Source organism: Acipenser ruthenus, chromosome 2 (genome assembly GCF_902713425.1).
Source record: "Acipenser ruthenus chromosome 2, fAciRut3.2 maternal haplotype, whole genome shotgun sequence".
NCBI lineage: Eukaryota > Metazoa > Chordata > Actinopteri > Acipenseriformes > Acipenseridae > Acipenser > Acipenser ruthenus.
This window is the reverse complement of record NC_081190.1, coordinates 61,512,102-61,539,939: the sequence shown is the minus strand read 5'-3', so window position 1 is coordinate 61,539,939 and position 27,838 is coordinate 61,512,102. Positions and strand designations below refer to the sequence as shown.

Below are 27,838 nucleotides of genomic sequence, written 5' to 3'. Positions count from 1 at the left end.
CATGACATCTCATAACCTAAAAAGATACACAGTACTGATAACATTCCATGATCTCCTATCTGCAACCACATGCTCGTGGACAAGGCATACAGTGTTTACTGAGTTCTATTAAATCAGCATTAGGAAAAAGGTACAGTAACTGGTTGCTTGTTTGTCTCTCAATAATATTCTCACTCTTATCACGTTCCTTGTGAAATGCTACTGTACAACAAATGTTTTATCTGATTAAAACAAATTAAATTACAGCAACACATTAGAAGTGGAGCAGTTTATTGGAAGTGCAGTAATGGTATAAGTTAATTGTATAAGGTTTTATTTCTACTACCTTTTGTTTCAAGGTGTGTTGTGTTTCTGTCTTATCTGCTTGGTTAAACCATGTTGATTGCTAAATCAAGGGATTACAAGAGCAGATTTGAAATGATCTTTTTTGATTTCCCCAGAGTCAGTAGTTTGCTGTATGTATGGTTGGACTGTACAGACTGTTGCCTGTCTTTTTGGATTTGCTGAGCTTAAGCGCACTGAAGTGAAATAACTGTTGCGGTTTAGATAGAATTCACATTTACATGCCATACAGTAAGCAGCTGAGCCACTGATCAAGGACTGCACTTTTATTTCCCTAAACAAATACATTTAAATCTGCTGGTAATGTATTTGACTAATTTTAACCGTCTCTTATGTGAATTCAGTATTTATTGGTGTTACTGTGTAATTGAGGAGAGATTATATTTTTGTAGATCAGCCACCACCTCTGTAGCTCATTAAACAATTGAGGTGTACATGTAAGTTAAAGAAATTTAAAATCAAACATAGCTTTTCACTTTGACCAATGTTTTAGTAATTTCTTTATTCCTTTAATCTAGCCATACTGTATCAATGATACAGTTCACACACTTTGAGATAGTGCCTTTATCGTTGTTACACACCTTTTCCATCAGAGGTGGTGTCCACGAAACATTAAATGTTTCGGTGTGACATTGTTTTACCTCCTGCACATTTCAGACCACACAGAGTTTTAAATAGTGTCTTTTATATTTGGTATGCATATTCTATCATTCTCTGTCAAGTTCCATTCCCAGTCTTCTGTTAAAATAAACTGTTTCACTGCGTTGCATCAGTAATCTGTCCAGCTGTTAAAACAGGTATTTTTTTCACTTACTGTATCCATTTTACATGCAACTTATGTTTGATATTTCCTATGACATTGCAAACTTTTTTGCATCACATTTTTATAAACGTGTGCAAATTACAAATGCAAATAAAACATTTATTTGATCATCACCAAAGTTTAGTTTTATTTTCTACACTTAGACAAAACTTGCGACCCAACCACAACTCTTATTACTGGTGGGGTCTGGGGTCCATTTGCAGCTGAGGTGTAAGGTTTTAAAGAAGGCTTTCCCATCTTGGCTTTTGTAATCGGTTGGAAATTATAATTCTGACATCCAGGATTTAAGAGCAATAATGTGAAATTATTGGCTGGCATGTGGCATTCAGTATGTTTACAGTACAGTGCTTGGTGTCCTTTAGCCAGGAAATAAACCCCAGTGGAGGCTTTTTCCTGGTGTTGCATCTTTAATCTCAAACAGTTAGGTTCTCTTTGCTTGGGAACAGCCAGGCATGGTTTGTGTTTTCTGTTTTTCCATCCCTGAGACCTCCCCATGGCAACCAAAACCTGCTTAATGAAGCAGAGGGACTCTGGCTAGTGTAAGCAGCCTTTTTGCTAGGAACTGGAACACACTTGGCAAAATTTGCATTGAAATTTCACTGCCCCAAATACCAGATTTATAAGCTTTAAGAGGCTGAGAGAATACCAGGGTCTGTCTGGTCCTTTGCATTCCTGGTTTGTGCTGTCAGGGCCTTAAGAAAAGGGACATTTTATAGACCTTATCCAAGTGACCTAGTCCTTGAGCCAAAAATGTTTATTCTGAAAAAAATATATAATACATTTCTCCTCAGATCCTTGAATTCTTGCACTTTCTCTGTTTTAATGTGGCTTGAGAGATTTTATTTGGGGAGTGTTGGATTTCAACACAAGTGTGTTTGGTCATCGTGCAGAAGTGAAGTAAACTATTGCATTTGAAAGCATTGCCATCTGGGAGTAAAGCTGAATGAAGAAATGGACAAAACAGGGGCTGGGTAGTCGTCATAGAGACCAGCAAACCCTACAGCATGCGTAACCTGTTGCTTGCTTTATAATAACGTACTTGGCTGCTACAACTGCCCCCCAGCCCTAAACAAAAAATATATGTACTTTACTATAACTCTCTGTGTTTTACAATGTTATATATATGCTTAATATGCTTTTCTACACTTTGCTATGTTTATAAATGTTTCTGAAACATTTTGGCGAGAGAAATTGAGGAAAAATATGTAAGCTGTAAACAATAATGTAGTAGGTACCAGAATAGACTTTGTTTTTGTTTTTGCTGTTTCTGTACACTGTGCTGCAGTACCCCAGAGGCATTTATTGTTAACAATTGATTACAGTGAACTACAAATTACTGGAAAATTCAGTACAGGCTCTTCGCAGAACAGAACACTGACGCTTCACTGGTTTCCAGCATCAGTACTTGGTTCATTGTGGGGTGTGTTGACATTTATGCCCATGTCTATGCAGTGTACTGTGTAGATGTTGAAGCCACTACAGCAATATCATGGTATTTTAAATAAAGTGCAAAACATTTAATAAAGTATAGAGGAATACTAGAATGGGCACGTGTAATAGTTTTATTAGAATAATCAACTAGAAAATTGTTAATTGTATAATCTTGTATAATATAAATTGTCTGAACAGACCCATTAACCGTGCTAAGCCTGCAGCCCATCGTATTACTGTAAATAAATATTAAACAAAATAATGTTCTTTCTATGGCTCTAAATTACTCAATCTCCTGATAGATAAAAAAAAAAAACAGGCATTCTTAAGTGCAGGGTGATACCAATACTGCAGCTAAAGCTGTAGAGGTGGTTGGAATGCACCACTGCACATATTAAAACTATATTTAATTATTCAATTTAGTTAACACAAGACACTACAAAATAGAGAGATTTTCCAAAAAAAAAAGAGATATCGTACAAAGCGGTATTGTCGGCGGTCATGGTATAATTAAATTCCTCCATATAAAATATATGCATCCTGCCTCTCTCTCTTTTTAATTTTTTTTTATTCAACACCACGCTTTACTTGTAACTCGACACTTATTACCGGTGTCCTGGGGAATAAGTAGACTGGGGAAAAGTGGATCGCCGTCTAGAATTTAAAGGGGAGGTTCCATTGTTTCTAAGGTTTACGCCTACTAGTACTGCGTCTGGGGAATTAGTAGATTGAGCCCAGGGAATAAGTTGTTTGTTTAACAAACGTTATACCAACTCAACGTTTTTGTAAGTATCATTTTATATGTCTGTTTGTTTAGGGTCAAAGTTAAAGCACGATTTTCAGTCATGGACAAAATTGAGCTTGTGGCTGCAGCTACTAACTTAGGCCACGATGCACAGCAATCACTGATGCACTTGTGGTAGTATTATTATTTATTATGTGCTTTGTTCTTTCATTTATTTTTACAGACAGTACTCATTTTTATTTTCCAACCTAGGTACATAGGCTACATGACAAAACTTCTGTTCTTATTCAAACAAAAAAAAAAAACGAGACATGTTTACTAATTTAGCTATCATGTGTTTGTCTTTTTGTTTTTTAACTAGTATGTTAACTTTTTGTAAACTGTGATAGTTGATGCTCGGCCTACTGACAAAATAATAATAAATAATAATACTGTATGATTGTATGTCATTTGAATATATTACTAAAACATTTTAATTTCGATTAAAGATTGACAACATTTTGACGTGTAAAACCGTTTAATATACAGTACATAAATCTTTTCAATCACACATCAACTACATCTGGTTAACAACGACATTTTTACAGGCAGAAAAGCGACAAGCGTTTAACACTAGGTCTAGTATAAAGAGAGACGTAAGTTACAGTATATCTGAACACTTCGCATCTCGCATATATTTTACAGACTGAAAATAAATAAATAAATAAATAAAAAAGAAAGTGGTGTGTGAACACATTACCATATGATCTGGCAAATAAAATGACCAGATAGAAAATGTTGATTCATGTAGTTAACCTCCCCTTTAATCAAGCTGCTGCCACGCTTTACTGCGTTTGCATGATCCACTTTTTCCCCGGTCTCCATATGACACTGGTACCGAAGGGATAACAACTATTAAAGACTAGTGGAAGACTCAACACTGTCGTTTCACGTGACTGACCTCTGACTGGAAACGGATCGTTCATTCAGTCATTCATTCGCAACTACCAAGTGCAGCTGGTTAGTGTCAGTTCATGAGTGCAAAGCGAAAAATGAGTTCTCTTTCAATTGGCTTTAAAGCTCAGGTTATTCGGGATAACAAGCTTGTCAGCACAACATTCAAAGTTTGTGTTTTTGCTTGCGAAACAATTCTATATGAAACAAAGTTGTTTATTATTGTTTTTGTTCACCAAGTTAATTATGTATAATGTACATTTGTTAACTTTTGCAATTTAAGCTGTCAAATTAGACAGTACAAGCCAATACCTAAAAATAGTCAACAGTTTGTGCACAGTTTGTGGTTGGATTGTTATCGTAAAAATAACTCTGCAGTTATTTTATTAATTCTTATTTCAATCAAATTATACGAGTTGTACCGAGTTTGTACAGTACTGTATACTGTAATTGATTCATTCACTGTCGTTCTTTCAACTGTTTCATAAGGACATTTAACTAAAAATAAACTTGCAAATACTGTAAACGTGTGAGTTCTGTTATAAGCATGTTAATGCCATGGCTCATGTGCACCCGTGGTTAACTCAACACTTTGGATAAGTCAACACTAAATGGCTTCCTCGTGTCGAGTTAAGAGGTTGACTGTATATGGAAGAAGGCAAAGATACATTTAGGATTTGTGTGAAGTGCAGTGTCTGAGTGGCAATTTCACAATACGACTGAGGTATATTGTGCATTTTCCTTTAACATAGTATGCAAGATCTTTCTGAACAAATTGCAGCATAATGTTGCAAGAAAAGGTGTTTTTGTAATAGTTTTCAGTTTTATATCTTGCTATGTTTTGTCTGTATTTCCTTATATTCCATGTAAAGGCAAGCTTGTGGATAATTCCTGATAAGGACAAAAGATACCAAAGCTGTACTAGAGACAAGTTACAAAAGAAAGAATTGTTTGATGTAACCACAGGTTATGTATAAAAAGGCTTGTTAAGGGTTCTTTGTTAGACCAGAGGAATGAAGACCACACACTGTATTGTCTCTGAAATTGGTAATTATGTGCATACAATGCCATTTTCGTATTGCATGCTGATTTTGATGTTTTAATAAAGTATTCGTATTAAACGGACCAATTGTTGTAGTGAGCCAATCATTCTAGGTTAATCTACAAAGTAAGACTCGCACAAGTTTGCCAGTTAACAAGCAGCTTGCTACTATATTTGAGATGGATGAGACTGGCGAAATTGCTTGTTGTGCACCCAGTCCTTAACATGGATGGGATACTGACAGCTGAATGTTAGACAAATATATTCTTGTCACCTTCCATTGCAGAACAAAACTCTTTACAGCAGTCTTCATATACCAGCATGACAATGACCTCAAGAATGCCATTCACCCAGGGCTCCCGAGTGGTGCATCCAGTAAAGGCGCTCCGCATGGAGTGCAGGATGTGCCCTATAGCCTGGAGATCGCAGGTTCGAATCCAGGCTATGTCACAGCCGACCGTGACCGGGAGTTCCTAGGGGGCAGCGCACAATTGGCTGAGCGCTGCCCAGGTAGGGAGGGCTTAGGTCGGGAGGGAATCCACGGCTCACCGCACATCGGCGACCCCTGTGGCTGATAGGGCGCCCGTGGCTCTGCAGTGGAGCCTCCAGATCTGTGTTGTCCTCCGGCACTATAGGTCTGGTGGCAATGCTGTGGATCTGCAGTGCGAAAAATGACGGCTTGGCAGGAGCACGTTTCGGAGGACGCGTGTTCCAGCCTCCGTTTCCCGAGTCGGCGGGGGGTTGCGAGCGGTGAGCCGAGGATACAGATTATAATTGGGCATGCTAAATTGGGGTGAAAACCGGGGTAAAATAATTGGCGACGACTAAATTAAAAAAAAAAAAAAAAATGCCATTCACCCTAGAAAATAATATTTGAAATGAAAGCAAGCGTGTGGAACGTTGAGTAGTGGAGTGGTCTGGTATGAATGTCCGGAAAGAAATATGGGATTATAGGGATCAGGGAAGAGCTAAAAGGGCACACATGTTTTTTTCTAAGCATTTAAAGTAAACACTGTATGACAGCAGTGAGTAAAAGGCTTCATCGATTTGTAAACTGTAGACATTGCGCTGTTCTGTAAGCAGTACGCTATTTGGCTATCCTACCTTACATTTAATGATACTGTACATGTAAGACCTCAAGGAAGAACACAATTCTCTTAAGATCTATAACTCAAGCATGTGGACAAGGTCACTTTTTCGAGGCACAAATGTGCATTCCACTAACCAGAGGTTTGTTGACAAAAATGTTATTGCATTTGAGAACTTTTTTCCCTTTGGGTCTTTTTTTAATTTCCTGTATTTGCATTTATTTGTATTTAAAAAAAACAAAACAAATAAAAATAAAAAACCCTATTTGGTCTGTTGCACTTCCCATGGTTTTAATAGAATACATAGTTGGTGAGGTGATTTCAAGTTGACGTGAATCAATGCTTACTGTAGTTTTGTACAGTGTTTGTGTTCTGTACATACGTGCAGTAACCTTTTTTAAGGTGTGTACCTGGCACAGTAGTAGGCAGCTTGAAGCCAAACAATGTTTTATGAGTCTTCCATTTAAAACTTCCGAATGTAAGCCCCCTTGATGCGAATGGCTAACATTTCTTTATATACATGAAAGTTGTTTTCTTTGTGTCATTTTCGTTCACAGCACAAATAAAACTTGTGTCGTCCGCTACATTGTGTACCAAATGATCACCATTTATACATTACTGATTAAGAGCTGGTTCTTCTCCTGATCTTGAGATTAGCCATAATTAAATGTCAGAATTATATGCAAAGGCTGTATGTTATTTATGACCATGGTTCAAACGTGTACTACTTGCCATAGCGACTGGACATTCTTGCCATAAATATGTAACATTTATTGTAGATATTTACAACAAGTGTGCATTCCAGCTTGGCAGGAATGCAGAAGTAAACGGTGGTTCTCTTTAGAGTCCATATGTTTACATTAACATTAGTGGTGATCGGTATGTGTGATTAAAATTGCCCGATATTGTCTGCTGCAGGTGCAGTAGAGGGTACATTGAGTTTACACGGACAAAAAAAAATATGTAGATTCTTCAGAACCTAAATAAAAAATATTTATTTACTACTGGTGGCAAATTGACTGTCGAGTTTATTTAGCTTGTGTTTTAATTGTTACAGTATCATGATGTTCATAAATTTGGCTAAAGTTAGAAAAGCCAGAACTTCAGTATTACTGTCTTTCAACTTTTAATTAGCCATATTGATATGGAACAGAAAAGGCATTGCTATTGAGACATTATGATTTGGTTTTTGCCTATGTATTACCCAAAATTACCATAGCCATTGGCCATAATGTTATTGTTAGCTAGTGTATTTCATTTAAAGGGTACCGTATACTTAAAAATAGCCTGCGTCTTAAATTTGAGTACAGTAGTGATGTGTATTAAAATCGCCAACAAAATATGTGACTATCCAAGTACAAAAACAGCAACGTGACTGACTGTCAAGTAAAGACAACAAAGACGTCTGCCTGAATACACAAGCAGCAATGTGACTTCCTGCTGAAATTATAACAAACCAAGCGTCCTGAGGAATTCCAAGAGAAACGTTTACAATTTCAGCATTTCAAACAAACAGTACCAACTTGGACAGATCGGAAATGCTGATCAGACCCCTGTATTTTTCGACATGCCAAACAATACCACAGTTCAGTGCTGTTGTGGTTGCTGGGTTACATGTTGCTTGATGCTGTGGAGTGTTGTGTCGTGCTTGCTGTTGCCAGGATGAGTGATGCGGTAAGTGTACAACAGACGGCATCTTAAGTATTATACAATGTGCAGCACAATAAACAAGCTCCATGGTTGTGTCTTTTGTAAATGTATATTTATTTGAGGTTTTATTTTTTCCTCAAATTGAGGCTGGTAAATTTGCGCTGCGTCTTAAATTCGAAGGAATATGGTAAGTAGCGGTGTTCGGAAAAACCTAGCGTTATACGTTCCCACGTTTTGCTTTAAATAACATACCTGTAATTTTTCTTTTCATTGTTAACATCCTGACAACTTTTTACGCTTAGAACTGTGAAGTCTGTTTTCAAAGCTCTTTTTTTAAATTACATTTTTTCTTTTATTTCTTTTTTTGATAGTCAAGGTTTTTTTATTTTATTTTTTAGTGCAGTTTGAAAAACAAAAATGTTAGGTTACTTACTGTAACCCTGGTTCCCTGAAAGAGACAACCACCAACAACATTATGTATGGGATATGCCTGCCCATTGGGTAGATATTGCTGAGCTCTTTACAGAGCAGCCAGTAGGCCCCTTCCTAGGATAACACACTCGGTCCTGCCCACCGAGAGATTAAAACCGTCATCCTGAGGAAGCCATTTGTCTTTTTCCATCAAACCCGTGAGGGTGACCGATGTGACCTCGCGGTTGGTGGTCGTCTTCTCTTTCAGGGAACCAGGGTTACGGTAAGTAACCTAACATTCCCTTTCAATTCGAAGATGACCACCAACAACATTAAGTACGGGATAATGTGTACCAGAGCCGTCTCAAGGGAGAAGGAACGGTAGCATACGAGGGACGCATCAGAACCGCATAACCCAAGGGTTAGCAGTGTGAGCTTACACCCTCATTGACCCTCGTGCCTAATGAAGGCAGGGCAGGTGGTAGAACCTGGAGAAAGTACAAATACTGGTCAACGAGGCACCTTTTGAATAGGGCCCAAGATGTAGATAACCCTCTAGTGGAGTGTGCGGCTACCCTCACAAATGGGGGCAAGCCGACAGACGCTGCTTCAAGAGGGGCTGTCCTAGGGTCAGTGTCCCATGACAGACCAAGAGCTGGTCAAAATGACGCAGGGCTCTTGTCCTATCCACGTAGCATCTCGGTGCCTGCACTGGGCAGAGGAAATTCAATCTCTCATCCTCTTCTGAAGAAAACGGGGGTGGATAGAAGGACTCCAGTTCCACAGACTAATTAATGTGGAAGGCTGTGATCACCTTGGGGAGAAAAGCAGAGTTTGTCCACAGTGACACCATGCTGCCATCGTCCCTAATACACATGCAGGAGCTGTGCACCAACAGCGCCTGCAGCTCACTGACCTGCTTAGCGGAGGTGATAGTCACGAGGAAGGCTGTCTTCATAGACCGATGCTGAGTGTGTGGGCACAAACGGGACCTTCATGAGAGCCTCCAGTACAATATCAAGGCTCCATTCTGGGAGAATAGTCATCCTCGGAGGACGCAATTGCCGCGCGCCTTTAAAGAATCAGGTAGCCAAAAAATGCGCACCCAGAGATACCGAATCCACGGGGGCATTGCATGCAGAAATAGCCGCTAAATACACCTTCAAAGTGTAAGGTGACCTACCAGCCTCAAGCAATTCTTGCAGAAACTGTAAGATAACTGGCATGGGGCAAGAGACTGGGTCATGACTCCTGGTCAGACACCAAGTCTGGAAATACTTCCACTTATAGGAGTACAACGACCTAGTGGAATGTGCCCTAGTGTTCTGCAGTGTACCCACAACCGCATCTAATAGCCCTAGGGCTAAGCAGCGGTCCCTTTCAGGGGCCAGACCCATAGCTGGAACCTGCCCGGTTCCGGGTGCCAAAGAGTGGCACTCGCCTGGCTGTAGAGATCCATGTGAAGCGGGATCTCCCAGGGGTGGCCTTGTAAGTTGGCACAGGGTCAAGAACCAGATTCTTCTGGGCCACTAGGAGAACCAATGCCTTCTCTAACCTGACCTTTTCGAGAAAGGCTGGGAGCAGCGGTATAGGTGGGAAAGCGTACAAAAACGCTTTGGGCCATTCGTGCGCTAGGGCATCAACGACGAGTGGACCGGTGGAGGGAGTACCACAGGAGGCAATGCATTGTCTCCGCCGAGGCAAAGAGATCGACCTGCGCCTTCCCGAACCGTTCCCAAATGCGCTCCAATACCTGAGGGAGGAGTCGCCACTCCCACGGATGCGGACCCTCCCTGGAGAGGTCTGCTGCCCAGTTCACCACTCCGGGAATGTGTGTCACCCGTAGGGACATCAAGTTTCTCTGAGCCCATGTCAGTAGCCTGAAGGCCATGTGATGCAACCTGAGGGACCGTAGGCCACCCTGGTGGTTGGCATACGCTACCACTGTCGTGTTGTCCATCCGGATCAACACATGTGTACCCTGCAGCACCGGGAGAAAGTGGTGGAGAGCAAGGGAGACCGCTGGCAACTCTAGTATGTTTATATGCAGGGACGTCCGGCCAGGATCTGCGTACTCCTCTGCCTTCCCAGACCGCCCCCCAACCCAAGTTGGCGGCGTCTGTCGTCGCCACTTGGCGGTTTAACACTACTGCCATCCGCACACCATCGTTTGTTTGTTTTTTAATCGGAGACTGCAATTGTCATTTTTACAGAGTGTTTTATAATTTTCAGACAAAGGGATTTTTTTTTTTTGTTTCCCACGTCACACTCTGATTGGTTAGTTGTTGCCTAAATCAGGAAAACTTTTAGAAAAGCAGGTAAAGACAAGGCCAGACACCACCCCCCGAATTATCGGCCTTGATTTGAAGTGTCTGCGGGAAACTGAGGTACTGTCCCCTGACACCGCGGTTGGATTGGTGCATAAAGTCTGGTTCGATCGTCAACTTAATCTGGCACGACTTGGACACGAGGGTGTCCGACAACTAACAAAAACATATTTTGAGATCCAAAAGGATGAAAACGTACTAGAATATGTGTGCCTCACATATAACAAGTTCACAAACTCACTTCAAGATCCGGCTTCAGTCTCAATCGCAGCTGCTCCCCATACTTTCTTAGTGTCATCACAGCTTGTGCTCAGTCCCCTAGTTAGTGGGGCTTGCGAAGCAAGAGTCCCCACTCCTTCTTCTTCTTCTTTGGCACGCTACTCCTCTTACACCGTTTAAGCTACAAACGTGTAGACCGGTCTGGAATAGTGTGCTTGTATACAACTTTTTGATATCTTTTATACTTTTTAAACTATTAAGCTTTTTGTCCTTTTTTTTGTCCATCTTCATTCACTTTAATGTGTCTTTTTTCAACATTCTAAAGCTCCCCATTGTTTAAAAACTCCCAGACTTCCAACATTTTATTTACTGTAAATGATGTAATTTTTGACACAAATCAGCTACTTTGACCACTTTCCCAACAAGTAAGACAAAAAGTTAGAGTATATGGAATCTTCCTCTACTTCTCTGCTATTCAAATCTGAAATCAAAACAGAAATAACTTTTACCAATCAAGAGGTACAGCTGTGTTAGTAACCGCATCAACTAAATTTTCTGTGAACTTTTATAAATAACTGCCGTTTTGACCACTTTCCCAACAAGTTAGACAACTACTTAGAGCAAATGAAATCTTCCTCTACTTCTCAGCTATTTAAATATGAAATCAAAACAGGAATGGTGTCTACCAATCAAGAGATACAGCTGTTTTAATAACCGCATCAACTTCTTTCAGTAGGCTACTTCCCACTGTTGAATTAACTGTCCTAGAACTTTGAGAAATTTCAAATTCTAGCACATTCTAAGCATGAGACAATTAGTAAACAATGTGACTTTTGACACAAATCAGCTTCTTTGACCACTTTCCCAATAAAGCAAGCCCCACAACTTTACTTGTAAAGTTATCATCTAGTTTCTAGTGAGATGACACTTTCGATGCAGAAATTCACAATAAATGAACATGTGCAATTTATTTTTAATAAGTGAACAATTAATTAAATTAAACTAAATTTGGGACTATATTACACTGCAGATGTATACACAATTAAAAGTTTCTGGTTTTGCAATAATTATTCTAATTATGTTTCATCCCCCAAATGACAAGTAGCTGTGTTATAAGCGATATAAACCACTTTGGGCAGTGCATTTCCAATGATATATACCACTTTTGGCGTGGTATATATCATGGGAACTGCACGGCCCGTCGTGGTTTATATCTTTTACATATATGATATTTGTAATAGATTTGTGATGACAAAGTCTGTATGATCTACAGAACACTGACCAATTAAACTTGAACTAATTTAACTATTCACAAGTCCAATTATTTTACAAAGTCCGTGCACCAGAACAGTTTACTTTGTGTTATTGTCGTGAAAAATTATGGTATCCACATTCTCCGGTTTCAAAGAACAGAGTCTGTTAACTATCGTCCCAGCCTTGTTGAACACCCGTTCACCGATGTTGCCAGGATACTTCACATGCACATAGCCAAGGCTGCTAGTTTTGGAATGCATGTCTGGTTATGTTTCCACCACAGCAGTGGATCTTCTGTAACGTTTAATGTCTTTTCAGAGGCATATGTCCTCACCTCTTTTCTGAGTAGGCTTTCCTTGGAGGTCAAGTCACGTGTAGTGACACAGTTTCCGTCTTTAGCGGGATTGCTGACTGTCAGCCTAACTAGTCTGGAAAGCATTGCTTGAACTACAGTGGCCTTGACTTGTTCTGATAGGAAATCCAAATTGCAAAACCGAGGCTCAAGGAATGATGCAAAAAGCAGTGGCATAACTTCATGACCTGTGTCATTCAGCTGATATAAACAATATCGCTGTGAAATTACACAGTCACTTTTCTCACAAACGCCTTGCATTTGGACTTCGCAAAGCAGGTGTTGTTTCCCCTTTACAAGCTTCAACAGGATTTTGTATTTTATCCCTGTTGCAACTGGGTACATGGAACTAGCTGTGGTGTTTTTCTCTGCGCTTAACAGTAATGTAGCTAATTAGTGTCTGAAGTAGAGGGAGTACCTCATCCATTAGCTTCCACTGCACAGCAGTTGGATCTAAAGTAGCTGCAGCAGACTTTGTCAAATCAGGGTTTGACAAAACTGCAATTACTTCAAATCAAGCAGACATTCAAATATATAATATACCGTGCTCCACCTTGTTTACACATCCTGTATTAACTTTAAATGTGCCTTTTCTGTGTTTTCTATTTAAAGCACTCGTTGCCAACTTACTTTTGTTTTAAATGTACAACCAGTCTTCTTGCTGTTGCCACTAATGTGTGTACTGATCGAACATCCTCCAAACTGTTCTGAATGCATAGGTTTATATTGTGTCCTGCATAAGGTGCCCCAGTATGATCGCTCTGATGATGCCAGGGGTGTGAATGGGAAACCGGCAGGGACTTATTCACCTCATCATGCAAAAGCGAACCCTACTGACCAGACATGGAGCATATTCAGAGTGCATAAGAAGCAGGGCTGATCTCTGTCTCCTGGGATCGGTAGCATGCCCACCTCTGCTCTGGATTGCTTGGCGTAAAAGCCATTCTGGCTTTAGGCTTGTTAGATCAGAGGACACTTATATGGCATAATGTCCGTGCTGTGTGGAGGAAAAACATAATTGGACATTTCAAATTGGGGATAAATAAATAAAAATAATTGGTCACTCAAAATTGTATTAAAAAAAACAAAAAGACTTCATGTCATGCTTGTCCATACATAGTGATGGACAATATATTGCGCTCCTCAGATAAATCTTGTCTAAGCTTTTTCTTTTGCACGTTCGTGATTCAGAGTAATTCATTTGGGGCCCTTTCATACCTAGTTTGTTTATAAAGATCTGATTTCAGATTCCAGTTACAAACAAACTAAAATGTTGCAATTTTGCTTCACTTGGTTTCACACTGAAAAATGTCAAACAAACTATTTGAGTTCGTCTTCACAACTGCAATCGCATGAGAATGCGTTTGCTTTCAAATTAAAATTCTTTCAAGTGAATCTGATCAACTATTTATGGACGTGACCAAAATGATATCTTCCTGTTGATGCCTAGGCAGATGTTAGTGGCGATATTAATAAAGAGCCAACAGGGAACGTATAAACATGGAGGGCTCCACCCGTGTCAGTCTTGTGATAGTAGATGCCACTTATTATCAACCCCTTGGTTCCCAGCCAAACGTTATTTATTAATAACCAAAGCTGTTTAGAAGAAAGCCACCGTTTCAAGTTTATTTATATGGAGCCTATATACACCATACTTTTAGAAAGCAGATCGCTGAAATACGTGTTTTAAGAGAACATCACTGATTTGTAATGCGTTTGCTTTCAAGCTGTCTGACTTTGAGGCTGAAACGCATTACAGTTCCCTATCGGGCTGAGACCACCTATTTAAGTGAATCCTAGTCCACTTGTTTGGTACTCACATTGTCGTATTTTGTTGGGTGGAGCCTCGCTAAATGGTCCTGCAGGTTTGTGGTATTGCCAGAGAAGCTTAGCAAAGTTTCTCAAATAGCACATTTTACCTTTCCATTTTGTTCTTTAGGAAAAAACTTCCAAACGTCCGACGGCCTTGTTAATAATTTTAACGAGAAAGCGTTAATCCTGTAGCAGCTATACTGGTATTTCACTGGATTCGTTCTGTTCCTGGGTTCATTCTAGAAAGTGCGCGTGCGTAGGTGTGTTTGGGGTGGGTTTTTGAAAGAAATCGTTAAACAAAGGAAGCAAAGGCGGGGAACTAGAGTATAGTTTTACATAATTTAATTTCGTCCTAATAAAATTTATTTAATGAAATTGTGGTTTCACGTAAATTTTTTTTTGATCCATCGATTTGGTATTTGACCGATTTTTTTTCAATGCATCGATCCATTGTCCCAGCCCTAGTTTACTGTCTGTTTTCTCTTTTCAGGTTAACAAAACCCTTGTCGTTTGCGGACTGTGTGGGAGATGAACTCCCGTGGGGATGGGAGGCTGCTTACGATCCTCAAATTGGCATCTACTATATTGACCACACTAACAGTAAGTGTTGATAATAACTGTCACAGCATATTATGTTGTACTTTACAAATACAAAGCATGTTGTTTCCAATAATGTGATGTAAGAGGTGGTTTACACACGTAAAGCTTGATATATAACAATGTACTACTTACTCCTGCCTTCCTGAGGGCATGTTAAGTTATGGCTGATTTCTGATTTTAAATATAACCTTATTGCACCCAATCATACCATACATTACTTCATAACTTTGTGTTCTTACTTTTAAATGAAGATGGATCTTCATGAAGGGGGCGAGGGAGAGGGACATGACAGTGGTTCTTTCACAACAAGCTAAGGTCACAATTAATTTGTTTACAAAACCGAAGAGATGGACGCTATTGCTTTGCTTCCAACAATCCTAACAATTCTTTGGTGCTTTTTGTTACTAAAAAGAATATTAAAACACTGCCATGGTCGTTTGCTGCTTGCTCGCTAAAGTTTTCTGTTTCCTGCTCACCAAGGATGTGGTTTAAGAGTTTACGCTCACTAATTACTTGATTGGTCAGTGTTGTAACGTACTTCCACTCATCCTGCTTTTGGGAAAGGGTTCGAAAAAAATCAGGGCCAGCTTGGACTGGCAGTCCATGCAAGTTGGCTTAATTAAAGTTTTCAACCTGGGTTGAGTGGTGAGAGGTATTAACTCACTATCAGCACACACTTGCGTGTGCTACAGTACCAATTTGTGTGTAGTCTGCCTGTCATTTTTTTTGGTAAATTTACATTACTAATGGTAACTAAGATTAGAAAAAATATATATTTTACTTTTCCCTAAATTTGTAAATATATTTAATGAAGCAAACCAACCTAGTGTCCGGAAAGTTTGTAGTCTGTGCCCTAAAGATTTTGGACATTCTGCTACCCTGTACTGTCCCTTAGTGATGTAAGAAATACACTACCACATTTGATCTATGTGGTATTTCTCACTGATGTATTTCTTACATTCATGAGGGGCTGAGGGTAGAATGTTGGTCTGCGTGATGACTGAAACAGAAAATGTTGTAACGTGAATGGCCACTGTGAGTTTGCCCTGATGTATTCAGACCCCAAGGCACAAAAGCAGATTTACCTGTCTTTCTGATGTTGGTTTGGTAGTTTTGAAATATTTCAGTCCATCTTCATTGTTATATATCTTGAATAGCCTATTTGATTTCTCCCCAATACTTAATCCTTCAATGTTCCTGACGCAACTTTTCCTTTTAATGCGTCTGCGTGGTTTTTAAAAACTGGTTTTTAAAGGGCGAATACATATTTTAAAGAATGTTATCGTATAATAATAACATCCAATAATGTAATTCTTTACATGCAAATTTAACATTTTCCCATCCAACTAACAGTATGATTTTTCATGGAACAAAGCTCCCCAATTACTATATTTCTTTTATGTGTAAATCAGTGGTCATTTTAAGCGCTGAGATAGCTGTGCTTGGGTGCTATTTTTGCTTATGACGTTTTTTTTGTTTAAACCTTTTGTTTCCATGTTTTGTTTTGTAATTTAATAAGTGCAGTTACTGCCTCTGTTTGGTATTCCTGCCACTGACTAGCCTTGTCTGGCCATCACTTATACCACAATATATATAAATGTTCCTATAGTTTTCTGTTTTGAGTTATATTTCCTATTCCTTTTAAGGTCTGAAGTGTTGAAAGTAGAAGTTAAAATTGACCCCACAGTAAATAACAAACCTCTGATCAATAGTTCAGTTAACAGTCTTGTACCACCGGCTGGTTGTTCGGTCTGTTTTAAGTAATGCAATTTCTGATGTGACCTAAAAGAACAGACATCATATCTCAAATACAAAGTGTGTGTTTCTCACGGTTTAGATGATTCTTTTTGTTGTTTTTCTTTTCCCATGAGAGACTAAATGTAACGCTGTATTGTGCAAAAAGGGTGTAAAGAGTATAGCCTTGAGAAAAAGTCAGTTGCAGTGTCATTTGAACTGCCTGTTGACATACAAGAATAGGTTTTAAATTCAAGTAAAGGCTCTTATGATAACTGACAATACAACATATATTATATGTTTATCTCAATGTTGGACTAAACACTGGCCTCCATGTTCGAGAAGCAGCAGGCTATGCCAGAAAAAACAATGTTCCATTTGCACACAGCCTCAATTCAATCGGCTACAGTACAGCTGACTCTTCTTTTACTGTATTTCTCGGTAATTGCAAAGGAGTCTGGCTGCATCAGTTGATCTCAGGCATTTCCTGGGAGGACTGATTTCTACTTTGGTCATCTCCTGTTTTAAATGTTGGTGCCTGCTTTTTTTTCATTGCATTGTTTCAAGAAAGTGGAGGGGGTGGGGTTTCCTGTCTAAATGTTTGTGAAAGGGTGAGGGTAGGGGTGGTGGTGCTGTCTAATGAGGAGATCTTCCGGTTCTTATGTAACTGTTGGCTTGTCAGTTTATTTTGTAAGTGTTCATTTTATGGTCTGTGTTCTGGAAGTCACAGATGCTGTATTTGTAATGAAAAATGTTTGTACGATGGGTATACAGTAACAGGCACAAGAAAGGTTTGTAATAAAGAAAATGTTGCAAGAAATAAATAATAATAATAAAATATGGTTCTGTATTGAGGTGGATTGCATCTTGACAGCGGTGTACGATAGTACTGTGTGATAGTAGAAGATGCCTTTTTAAGTAATTTAATAATCCAAATTATTAACAATAATCCACATTTGCTTCTGAAACCAGTCTGTAAACTTGTTCCAGTATCAAGCAGCGGTTGCCATCGGTTCAGTCTGCAGTCCAATCTCCAAAGATCAAAGTGTGGTTCTATGTATTGTAATAAATTTAAATTAATTCAACCAACTTCTTGATAGTATGATTAATTCCCAGTCCTCCTTTTTACTGCAATCCATTGTTTAAAACTCCATTCTTGTGTTCCACAAATGGGTTGTTCATTCTCTTGTCAATCGTTGGCTTGTGTACCTCCTTTCCTGGTTGCTTCCATTTTGTTTTAACATTTTTTTTTTTTTATCCTTGTATTTATTTTTCATTCAAGGTAGAAAAAGCTAATGAGTTCCAGAACTCATGTGTCATAGAAGAGAAGATGTTTTCACAAGAAGAACATTTTTGCTTTCACACTAGATGCGTTAAAGTTCAAATCACATTGATATCACTCTGCCGATGGTAACAAAGTGGTTCAATTTTAAAATCTCTCAAACCCAGTGGCAGATGGAAACCAGGCATTAGTGTGTTATCTGTCTGTTTGTCTGTCTGTCTAAAGACAGCTTAAATAGTGTCTGAGGAAAGACAATCTTGGTTCCATTAAAAACCTCTCCCAACAATTCCAAAAACATACAAATACAGAACCTTCTTCCATATTATAAATAAAATACATAAAGCTTGGTGTGCTAAATTCAAATTGTTTGCCCAAGGAAGGAAAATCTCCCTGTCTGAAAATACTACAAGGAACAAGTAATGGGTACATTTTCCATTTAATGACTGTAGTCCAAGCAGAAAATATAGTTGGAAGGACATGACCTTGTACTGGCAATTTGATACTCCATAATTTAAGAAATAGCTTACCAGTGGCAGTAGATCAATTAATAAATAGCTTAATGACAGCCTAATTTGAGTAATTGATAATTGAGCAATTCCACTCAAGTAATAAAATACAATCTGTACTAGAACTAAATGGGGCTGCAAATTGCAGGAGGTAGATAAGTGTTTTTATAGACATAATGATCTGAATGAGAGGTAGACAAACCCTCCTCAAGGAAAGCTGGTTGCTCTTCATAGCACACAATCTAACTTGGTGTATACAGGCATGTCGAGTGGCATTTAAGGGGTTGGGCGTGTATCTGTTTGACCATAATTCATTCTGGATTGTAGTTTAAAAGTGTGGCTTAGGTAACAAAGGGGAGACAATAAAAAAACATTTTTACACAGTTGTTTAGTGAAGCAAATGTCAGGGCAAACTCAGTAAAGAATGCAAGCCACATTCCTTTACTAATACCAACAATGGTATTCTGTTGAAGGAACTATCGTAAAACAAGCTTTAAAACCTAGCCTGACAGATATTCTGACATTTTTTTTAGATGAATGACTGAGTGAATCAATTTTTTGGCATAATTTAAAAACGACATTTTCGCTTTTAAAAATATAAAGCAGCATAATATACTTATTGGATATATATATCCTATATATCTTGTTTCAAGTGTCAGAAAGACAGATGCTCACATTCCAGTCGTTTTAAGTTCTAGCAAACGCAATACCTACAATACACAAGTTCAGTACTTTAACATATACAGAGATGACTGCAATCTAAATGGAGGGATCTACTTTCTATTGCATGTAAATATTGTGCTTTAAAATCCAGTAAAAAATGTTGTCTGAAGTGAACCCCCTTACTGTACCAGTTAAGCAGTGTGTGCTGGAAAGCCTCATCAGAACATGGCGGCCTTACCTGACAATTTCCTGTCTTTTTCGGAACAGTCAGCTCTTACCGTCAAGTAAAATGTAGTTTTTTTGTGTTTTAATATATAAATGTTCCTATAGTTTCCTGTTTTGAGTTAATTTCCTATTCCTTTTGAGGTATACCAATTAATTGTGTATTGAGGAACTGTAATACTTCCTTTACATTATATATTGTATCGTAATACAGGTGTGTTGTTTAGAATGAGGAACCTGTTAGTTTTTATGTCCATCCATCTATCTGCATGTCATACATACAGTGAATGTCGAACGTGGTAATCTACTTTTAAATTTACTAATTTAAAAGCCTTGGTTGAGATGTTTATTACTAATATACGTTTTTTTTAAGTCCTTCTACCATGTAGTAAGCTGTACTGTACGTATATTACCTTACTGGAATGATTACTAAGGCAACCAAATGTACAGAATAATAGAGTTGTGTTTTGGGAGTTGCTCTTGAATTCCGGTTTGTGATCTCAGGGACGACCCAGCTGGAGGATCCCCGGAAGCAGTGGCGGAAGGAGCAGGAGCGGATGTTGAAGGAATACTTGACTGTGGCGCAGGATGCCCTCAGCACTCAGAAGGAGCTCTACCAAGTGAAGGAGCAGAGGCTGGTGCTGGCCCTAGACGAGTATGTGCGTTTGAACGATGTCTTCAAAGAAAAATCCAGCTCCCGGACAAGTTGTGAGTACCAAACACAACATAGGAGCAATTGCTCTCTCACAAATTCAAATTCAAATTGGCTTTATTGGCATGACAGTAAAAATAATTGTGTTGCCAAAGCACATACATGGCATAACCGACTAAAATATATAAAGACACAGAACATATATATATATATATCTATCCCTCCTCCCTGTTTATTAAAGTACCCCCTCCCTCCCTCTATATTAAACAAAATCCCTCCCTCCCTCCCTCTCTCTTTTCTCTCTTACATGTCCTTTATCTTGAAAAAAACATTTGCAACAGTGCTGCCAAGCCGAGTTCTTTGCCGATTGTGGCTTGCGATTTTCTTTTACGGTCCAGATCATGTTTTTTCAGAGACAATGATCTCTTACTCACCATCTTCAGATGGCAGGCAGACAACGATTGCATATGTTATTCATGATTCAATCGACAATAAGTTATCTATGAATTAGCCAACCATGGTTTTTGTTTTAACCAAGAGAATAACACATTCACATGAGAAATTTCAGTTGTATCCGGGTCGATCCTGTTAAAGTGATTCTTCTGATATGGCTAATTTCCATTTGATTCTTGCTGTTGGGAACTGTTAAAAATGGGCATTTGTTATACTGAAATTATGCTGTATGTATGTATGTATGTATGTATGTATGTATGTATGTATGTATGTATGTATGTATGTATGTATGTATGTATGCATGCAGGCAGGGGTGTAGTGCTGGTGGGTCGCAGGGGAGCGCTGCCCCCCCACTTCTCTTGGGCAGGGAGAGCACCGCTTCCATACTTCACGTGTAGAATATTGAACTGTTTTGCTCCTATTAATATATGGAGATATATATACATGTGCATATAACCCATACAGATAAGAAAAGAATACACTAACCGTAAGAAACCCCTGAGAGAGAAATGATGAAAAAAGTTTGAATATAGCATGCCTGGTCTGGAACAACAGGCGTGAATAAGAAGGGAACCTGTATTAACGCTTTACAATTAAATGTAATAATTGGGACAATTCTTATTTTAGCCCATATATAAGAAATAATGTAGATAAAATAGATAATAGCGACCCCTCACTTATAAATATAGCACTACACCACTGTATGTATGTATGTATGTATGTATGTACGTGCATAAGCCAGTTTCCTGTAGGACCACTGATCACTGTTTCAGGGGAGTTCAGATCACTGTTTCAGGGGAGTATGTATGTGTATTCAACAGGAGCATTTTCTCTGTGTATACCATAGTTTAAGCTGGTGAATGAAATTAGTTGTTTAAAGAAAATCAAAGGGAATGACAACATGCAAGTAAAGACAATTCTGTAAATGTAAACACATGAAAACAGGTTACCGATTTAGATGGTTTTAACGTTGTGTAACCACCACTGCATTATTTAAAATGTTGAATTTTAATGTAAATGAAACTCTGGGCCGATACTGATGATTTAACTGTGTTATTTCTTTTTTGTGTGTTTTTTTTTTAATTTGCAGTATTCTCAGGATCTTCTTCAAGTACAAAATATGACCCTGACATCCTAAAAGCAGAAATATCAACTACAAAAGTCAGAGTAAGTTTACCTTGAAAAATTAGGTGCATTAGTTTTAAGTAAATGCCTATGGTAATATTGAGCAAAAACATTTTTAAGCTTTACACAAAAGGTTAAAACCACTGAGATGTGTCTTATTTAAACGAAGAATTAAAGATGCATTTTGCACAATCTCTTACACATCTTTTCACTGTAATTTTGAGCAGCACAGCATGAATGAATCTGTATGAAAGCAGTGGCATGTATAATCTGTATTAACTAGTTTCAAGATCTATTCAATATTGAATTCAGTCAGTGTGTGTTCAAATAATATTTCAAACAGATTCCACCAGCAGGTGTATTTTTTGTTTAAATCACAATTCCCTTGAACGAGGCGCTTTCTTCTCAGCAACCAGCCTTGTCACATAATGAATAGAATCGGGTCTGCTCAACCCAGAGTAAGAGTAAATCAAGTTGACCCTTCCTATACCCTCGACTTTTAAAGTAAACCCAGCACTGTTTTCATGGTTAGGATTTTGGAAACATTGGCAGCACATTTAGGACAGCTTTCATGTCTCCTGTCATGCCTGGCTATACCAGTGCTATTAATCCCTCAATTTCCGTTAACATTGTACTCGTGTCTCATTTCTTTTTAACAGGTAAGTAAGCTGAAGAGAGAACTTTCACAAATGAAGCAAGAACTTCTGTACAAAGAACAAGGCTGTGAAACCTTACAACAGTAAGTGTGACTGGGTGCTGAGTAACTTGGTGCCTTTCTGTTTGGATTGGATTGTTAACAGAAGTAATCATGTGGCTACCTGCTTTAGACAAACAAGAACAATAAACAGTGATGCATTAACAGGGAGCTGCTAAAGTATGTAGGTTACATGTTAATTTGACACTAGTTAAAACATCCATTATATTAGAATTGTGTTAATAAATAAGTTAGTATCGGCAGCAGAATGTCTGTGCTAATATCGGAACAGTTATATTCTTTAGCGGATCTTGTAAGATGTAGGATTGTTGACAAGTAAATGAATAATTTATTGCGTGGCCTGTAGTTTCCATAAATTGCTCTGACTCTCATACATGCATTGGAGAGGGAATGTTCCCTTTGGCAAAGATTAATTTTGCTACTGATATACCGGACATGGTTATTACATGTAAAAACAAAATGATAGACAGACAGATAGACAGATAGATAGACAGACAGACAGACAGATAGAGAGATAGAGAGATATAGATATAGATATAGTGGTGGCTTGGCCTGGAATAAACTTGAAAAAACATGAGACCTGTTTTTTTAATGTAATTAATAACCTTGTATTTATGGTAGCAATATTAAATGTTGAGCCTTGAAACTACGTTAAAAAAAAAAAGAAAAAAGTTTTTACTATTCATCTCGGTCCACGTAGAAAACTGTTTCAGGTGATCATTACATTCCCTGAGGACTTGCACTATTATATTGTAGCGTACCTCAGTTCCCACAGGCAGCCGCATCACACAGGGCGAGGCAATCCACACACAGGTAGAGAGCAGGCGTGAGCCTGGGACCTCTCGCACTAAAGCATAGAGCCGATACCGCCATACAAAAGAGCCGGCTCCTTTGTACAGCGGTATTGGCGCTATGCTTTAGAGCGTGAGATCCCGGGTTTGCGCCCGCCCTCCGTCTGTGTGTGGATTGCCTCGCCCTCTGTGATGCGCTTGCCTGCGTTAAGCGAGATCGCTACAATATTTTGCTCTGCATGCCAAGAAAAAAATAATGTACTTTTAAAAGGGAATATTTAACACAAATTGCCAGCTGAAGTTTCTGTTATCGTTCAGACTTTAGTAAAGGCATTGCAGCAGTGGGACTGAAGTAATAATGCTCACATGGTTATGCTTGGATTAAAGGTTAGCCAGGCAGGCTGTTTATTATATTAATTCAACAATGAAGTATTGTTTTAAATCGGCTTGCTTACTTGCAAGCAGTTTTGATAAAAAAAATTCACAGTATGTTTGAAAGGTTGTCAACAGCATACCACAGGCAAACAATGGCTGTTTCTTAGACATTCATTCAGTCTTTTTAGAACCTTTTATAATATAAACCTAAGAAACTGAATGACTTCAAAGGGAAACGTTCTTCTGAAATACAGGCATTGTTTAAAATATGTATGTGTACTAAATTGTATGTTTTGTCTTATTATTATTATTATTATTTATTATTATCATATAAACAAAAGAGCCTTCCTACGGAAGCATCCTAGTGCCAATTAAAAAAAAAAAAAGAAAGTAAGTATCTCCTACGTAGGAGTTAAAATCCTGCATAGCAGATATAAAGTCCTAAGTAGGAGATTATTTTTTTAATTGGCACTAGGATGCTTCCGTACTTTTCATAATGTTAGTAATGTCTGTTTTCACTCGATTGTCAAAGCTACACTATTGTACTATAGTGTAGTGATGATGACTCACAGGTCTGGATTTGCATTGGTTATTACTCCAAACGGTCATCAGCACATATTTTAGAAAGGAAAAACACACCAAGTCACCATTCCAGTGATAAACAATTTAGACATACAAGGTTTTATAAGTAATTTCATGTTTTTTCTTATTTGTTTTATCCTTTTTGTAAACCAAATGTGCTAAAAAGGAATTTGGAGTAAAAAAGTCTGCAACAAATACAAAACATAATAATCTGGCCCACTGTCTTTGCAAAAGCAACAGTTAGTCCAGCTTCCAGGGATGTAGCACAATAACTATATCCTAACAGAATTATGAAAATTGATTGACCTGAGATTACATACATACATACATACATACATACATACATACATACATACATACATATAGTCATACATACATACATATAGTCATACAGTCAGCACTCGGATATACGGCATTCAGATTACACATCAGTCGCATTTTACCGACCTTGTATTAAGAAACAAATCAATTTCCATTTCATATGTGTATGTGTGTGTAACAAATCCGACTGTCACCAGTTTTCTGATACAAAGCCCATCTCTTCAAAGTTAAAATTTATTTGATTATCATAAGTGAACGAGACCAGCTACTGTAATGTAAAACGGATAATCCGCCCTTACTCTGGTCCCACCTCAGTTAGATACGTGACAGGTTACTGTACTGTGATGTATTTTTTATTTTATTTTTTTAAATCTGTGATCTTTAGTTGCTTTTGTGCATTTTCATTTGCAAGTGAACTGTGTCATTAGGGCCTTATCGAGCACTTTATTCTGCAATTTTGAATACTGACTTTGGATACTGTTAATTGTGGAAACTGTGTTTTTTTTTATGTATTTTTGACTTTGTATGTTTTGTATTCCCTGAGAAATGGACAAGGGTTGGAACGGGCCAAAATTAAATAATCACATGTGTGTCACACACTTAACCGTCATTGAAGTATAGGGTCGGATATGTGAGTGCTTACTGTATGTATTCTCTCTCTCTCTCTCTCTCTCTCTCTCTCTCTCTCTCTCTCTCTCTCTCTCTCTCTCTCTCTCTCTCTCTCTCTCTCTCTCTCTCTCTCTCTCTCTCTCTCTCTCTCTCTCTCTCTCTCTCTCTCTCTCTCTCTCTCTCTCTCTCTCTCAAGCATGCACACAAAAAGAGGTGCTAACCCGTAAGACTTCACTGCTAATATTATGCATCAGATTCCTCATATATATGGCACTGCCTCAATGACTTTGCATGCCAAATGTTCATGCTTTAAACAACATGTTCTCAGAAAATGCACATTCCTCACAGACCATACTAGCATCTTAAACCGTGACCAGGAAGCCAGAACTGTCCGTATTCAACAACTTCCTCTTTTTCTTTTAGAATTGACCAAAAAATGTGTGGAGGCCAGAGCGGGTACGAGCTGAAGGAAGCAAAAGCCATTCTGAGTGAGCTTAAATCCATTCGGAAAGCTATCAGCTCTGGAGAGAGAGAGAAGCAGGATCTGATGCAGGTACTGTAGTCGATTTGTTATGAATTAATTTGAATAAATGAATAACGTTCAGATGAGCAGAGAATAGCTTTTTAAAATTTAGACCTGTAGTATAATGCTTTAAAATTGTTTAAAGGTTAAAAACTGAAGTGGCAATCCATTATTACTTTTATAAAAGTGGTAGTACAGTGTGCCAACATTCATCACTGGTAAATGTAACTATTTTAAGAATACTATTATAATTAATTAATAATTTCTATTGTTTTTTTTCTTTTGTTATTTATTAAAACCTGTCCAGCCTTTCTGTGGAGATGTGTGTTCTGATCCTTTTTGTTTTTTCATTGGTATGGTGTCACAGAGCCTGGTGAAGTTAAAGGAGCGATTCCATTCAGACCAGTTCATAGGAAGGTCCGAACCTGATCTGCGCTCCACCTCAGCAGGGTCTCGCCTCTCACTGTCCAGACAAAGGCTTGATGCTGGCTCTCAGACTGACATCTCCGGAGAGGCGAGTGTCTTTGTGCGGCTGTGAGGAGTGGGAGGAGAGTTTTACTGAAAGAGTTTGCATCACCACCCCCTTTATAAACTGCCTCTGGATGTTCTAGAAATTAACATCACTAAATCAACCAATTGCAGCGCTTCTCTACCGTGATGAAATAGTTGCCATGTAAATGCAGGGATATTTTAGGGAAATTAAGGTTTAGGTTTTACTAATTCATTATTTTTATTTATTTATTTATTTATTTATTTATTTATTGCATACATATAAAAACTCAAAAATGGATGTTGCTGCAGTAATTCTCACTCCCTTGTAATACTTTCTGTGAAATGTTTTGCCTTGCTGCTCCAAATAATTTCCTTCTTCTCAGGCTTTTTGAAATGCTTGTGCTCAGCATTGAACCATATGATGGAAATTCAAGTCAAGTACAGGTCAGCCTTGGAAATAAGCTGCTTATGGAGCACGATATCACACAAACTGGGCTGATTTCTGCAGTGGAATGCTAATTGCGAGGGGGGGGGGGTAACGATATGAAAACCGTTACATGTGATGTTTTTTGGTGACAAACCTGATCGTGTGACTGGAGAATGCTACAGTGATACAAAAATACATTAGGGGGAGAAGGGCACAAGAAAGTTCTTATTGTAAAAATTTAAAAGAAGTAGGGTTGTCACAGCTAAATATATTTAGCATTGTGGCTATAAGAAAAGATTGAGATGCTATTGAGACAAACGAGAGAGATGTGTATTAGGCTGCCTTATTCAGTAATGGATTAATACATCACAGGAGAGGGTACTTACTAGTCCCAGGACAGGGAAGGATGTCTTTCACTCCAGGTGACCTTTAATCAAATTGGGATCTACAGACACTGTTTTCTCAGATAGCTTTGTGCTATCAAGTTGTGCTCAGTCAGTGGCTCATACTTGTTCTCTTTGTCTGTGTTACAGCTTGGCTTGAGAAGCAGGTGGAACCTCGCTGAAAAGGTCCGGCTAAGTCTGCAGTATGAAGAAGCCAAGCGAAGGTATTTTTTATCAGTGTCCCAGTCCCTGTTGTTGATACCCGATTGAAACGAGAGGGCAGCAGCAACAGCAGCTGCTTGACTGGTGAAGAGTACTGAGAGTTTAATTGTGTATCCAGAATTTAATTTAACCACCATTCTGGCTTGGAAATGACTGTATATCTATCTTGAAAGGTTGACAAAACTCAATATTCATAATCTCTTCATTCATATAAATCTAGCTGACATTGCCACTAATTATTTTTATATTGTTGTTCTCTATCGGCCTTGAAATCATTGAGTTGTCAGTGCTGTGTCATTCAAATCAAGCACTTCACCTGACAATTGTTTAAAGTATGAGTATATGCAACAGTGGAGCTAATTGGCATTTGACAGTTTGTATAGTTTTTCTGTCCCTGGTGCTGCTGGTCCTATGTAAAGAAATGTTTTAAATGACACCAACTGACTTGCTTCGTAAAGCTCTGCTATATTGATTTAGCTGAGAGGTTGTATAAAAATATAAATACATATAATGTAGTTTGAAGGGTATTTATAGACACACGTTTTCTTTATACCTTCAAACCTAACAAAGTACACTGACTAATAAAGCTGCTGTTTTTAAATGTTTTGTCAGGTTACACAGTAGAGAGGTTTTTAATGTTTTATGTTGGGCATTCAAACATTCCCATTGTTACTGTAATTCACAAGTAAATATCACCACCTGCTGGTTATTTTAAGATATTACATCTTTCTG

General features: G+C 38.4%; 1 protein-coding gene across 2 annotated transcripts in view; it reads left to right on the top strand.

Moving 5' to 3' along the window:
* The window catches only part of LOC117409280 (protein WWC2-like), a 59,507-nt gene that overhangs the window by 10,052 nt on the left and 21,617 nt on the right, over positions 1 to 27,838 (top strand). For both annotated transcript variants that reach the window (XM_058998593.1, XM_034015068.3), the window contains exons 2-8: positions 14,920 to 15,029; positions 19,941 to 20,144; positions 21,632 to 21,708; positions 22,326 to 22,405; positions 25,483 to 25,612; positions 25,950 to 26,096; positions 27,035 to 27,108. In XM_058998593.1, coding sequence (XP_058854576.1) covers positions 19,994 to 20,144; positions 21,632 to 21,708; positions 22,326 to 22,405; positions 25,483 to 25,612; positions 25,950 to 26,096; positions 27,035 to 27,108 — 659 coding nt within the window. In that variant the 5' untranslated portion in view covers positions 14,920 to 15,029; positions 19,941 to 19,993. The remainder of the gene's footprint in view (positions 1 to 14,919; positions 15,030 to 19,940; positions 20,145 to 21,631; positions 21,709 to 22,325; positions 22,406 to 25,482; positions 25,613 to 25,949; positions 26,097 to 27,034; positions 27,109 to 27,838) is intronic.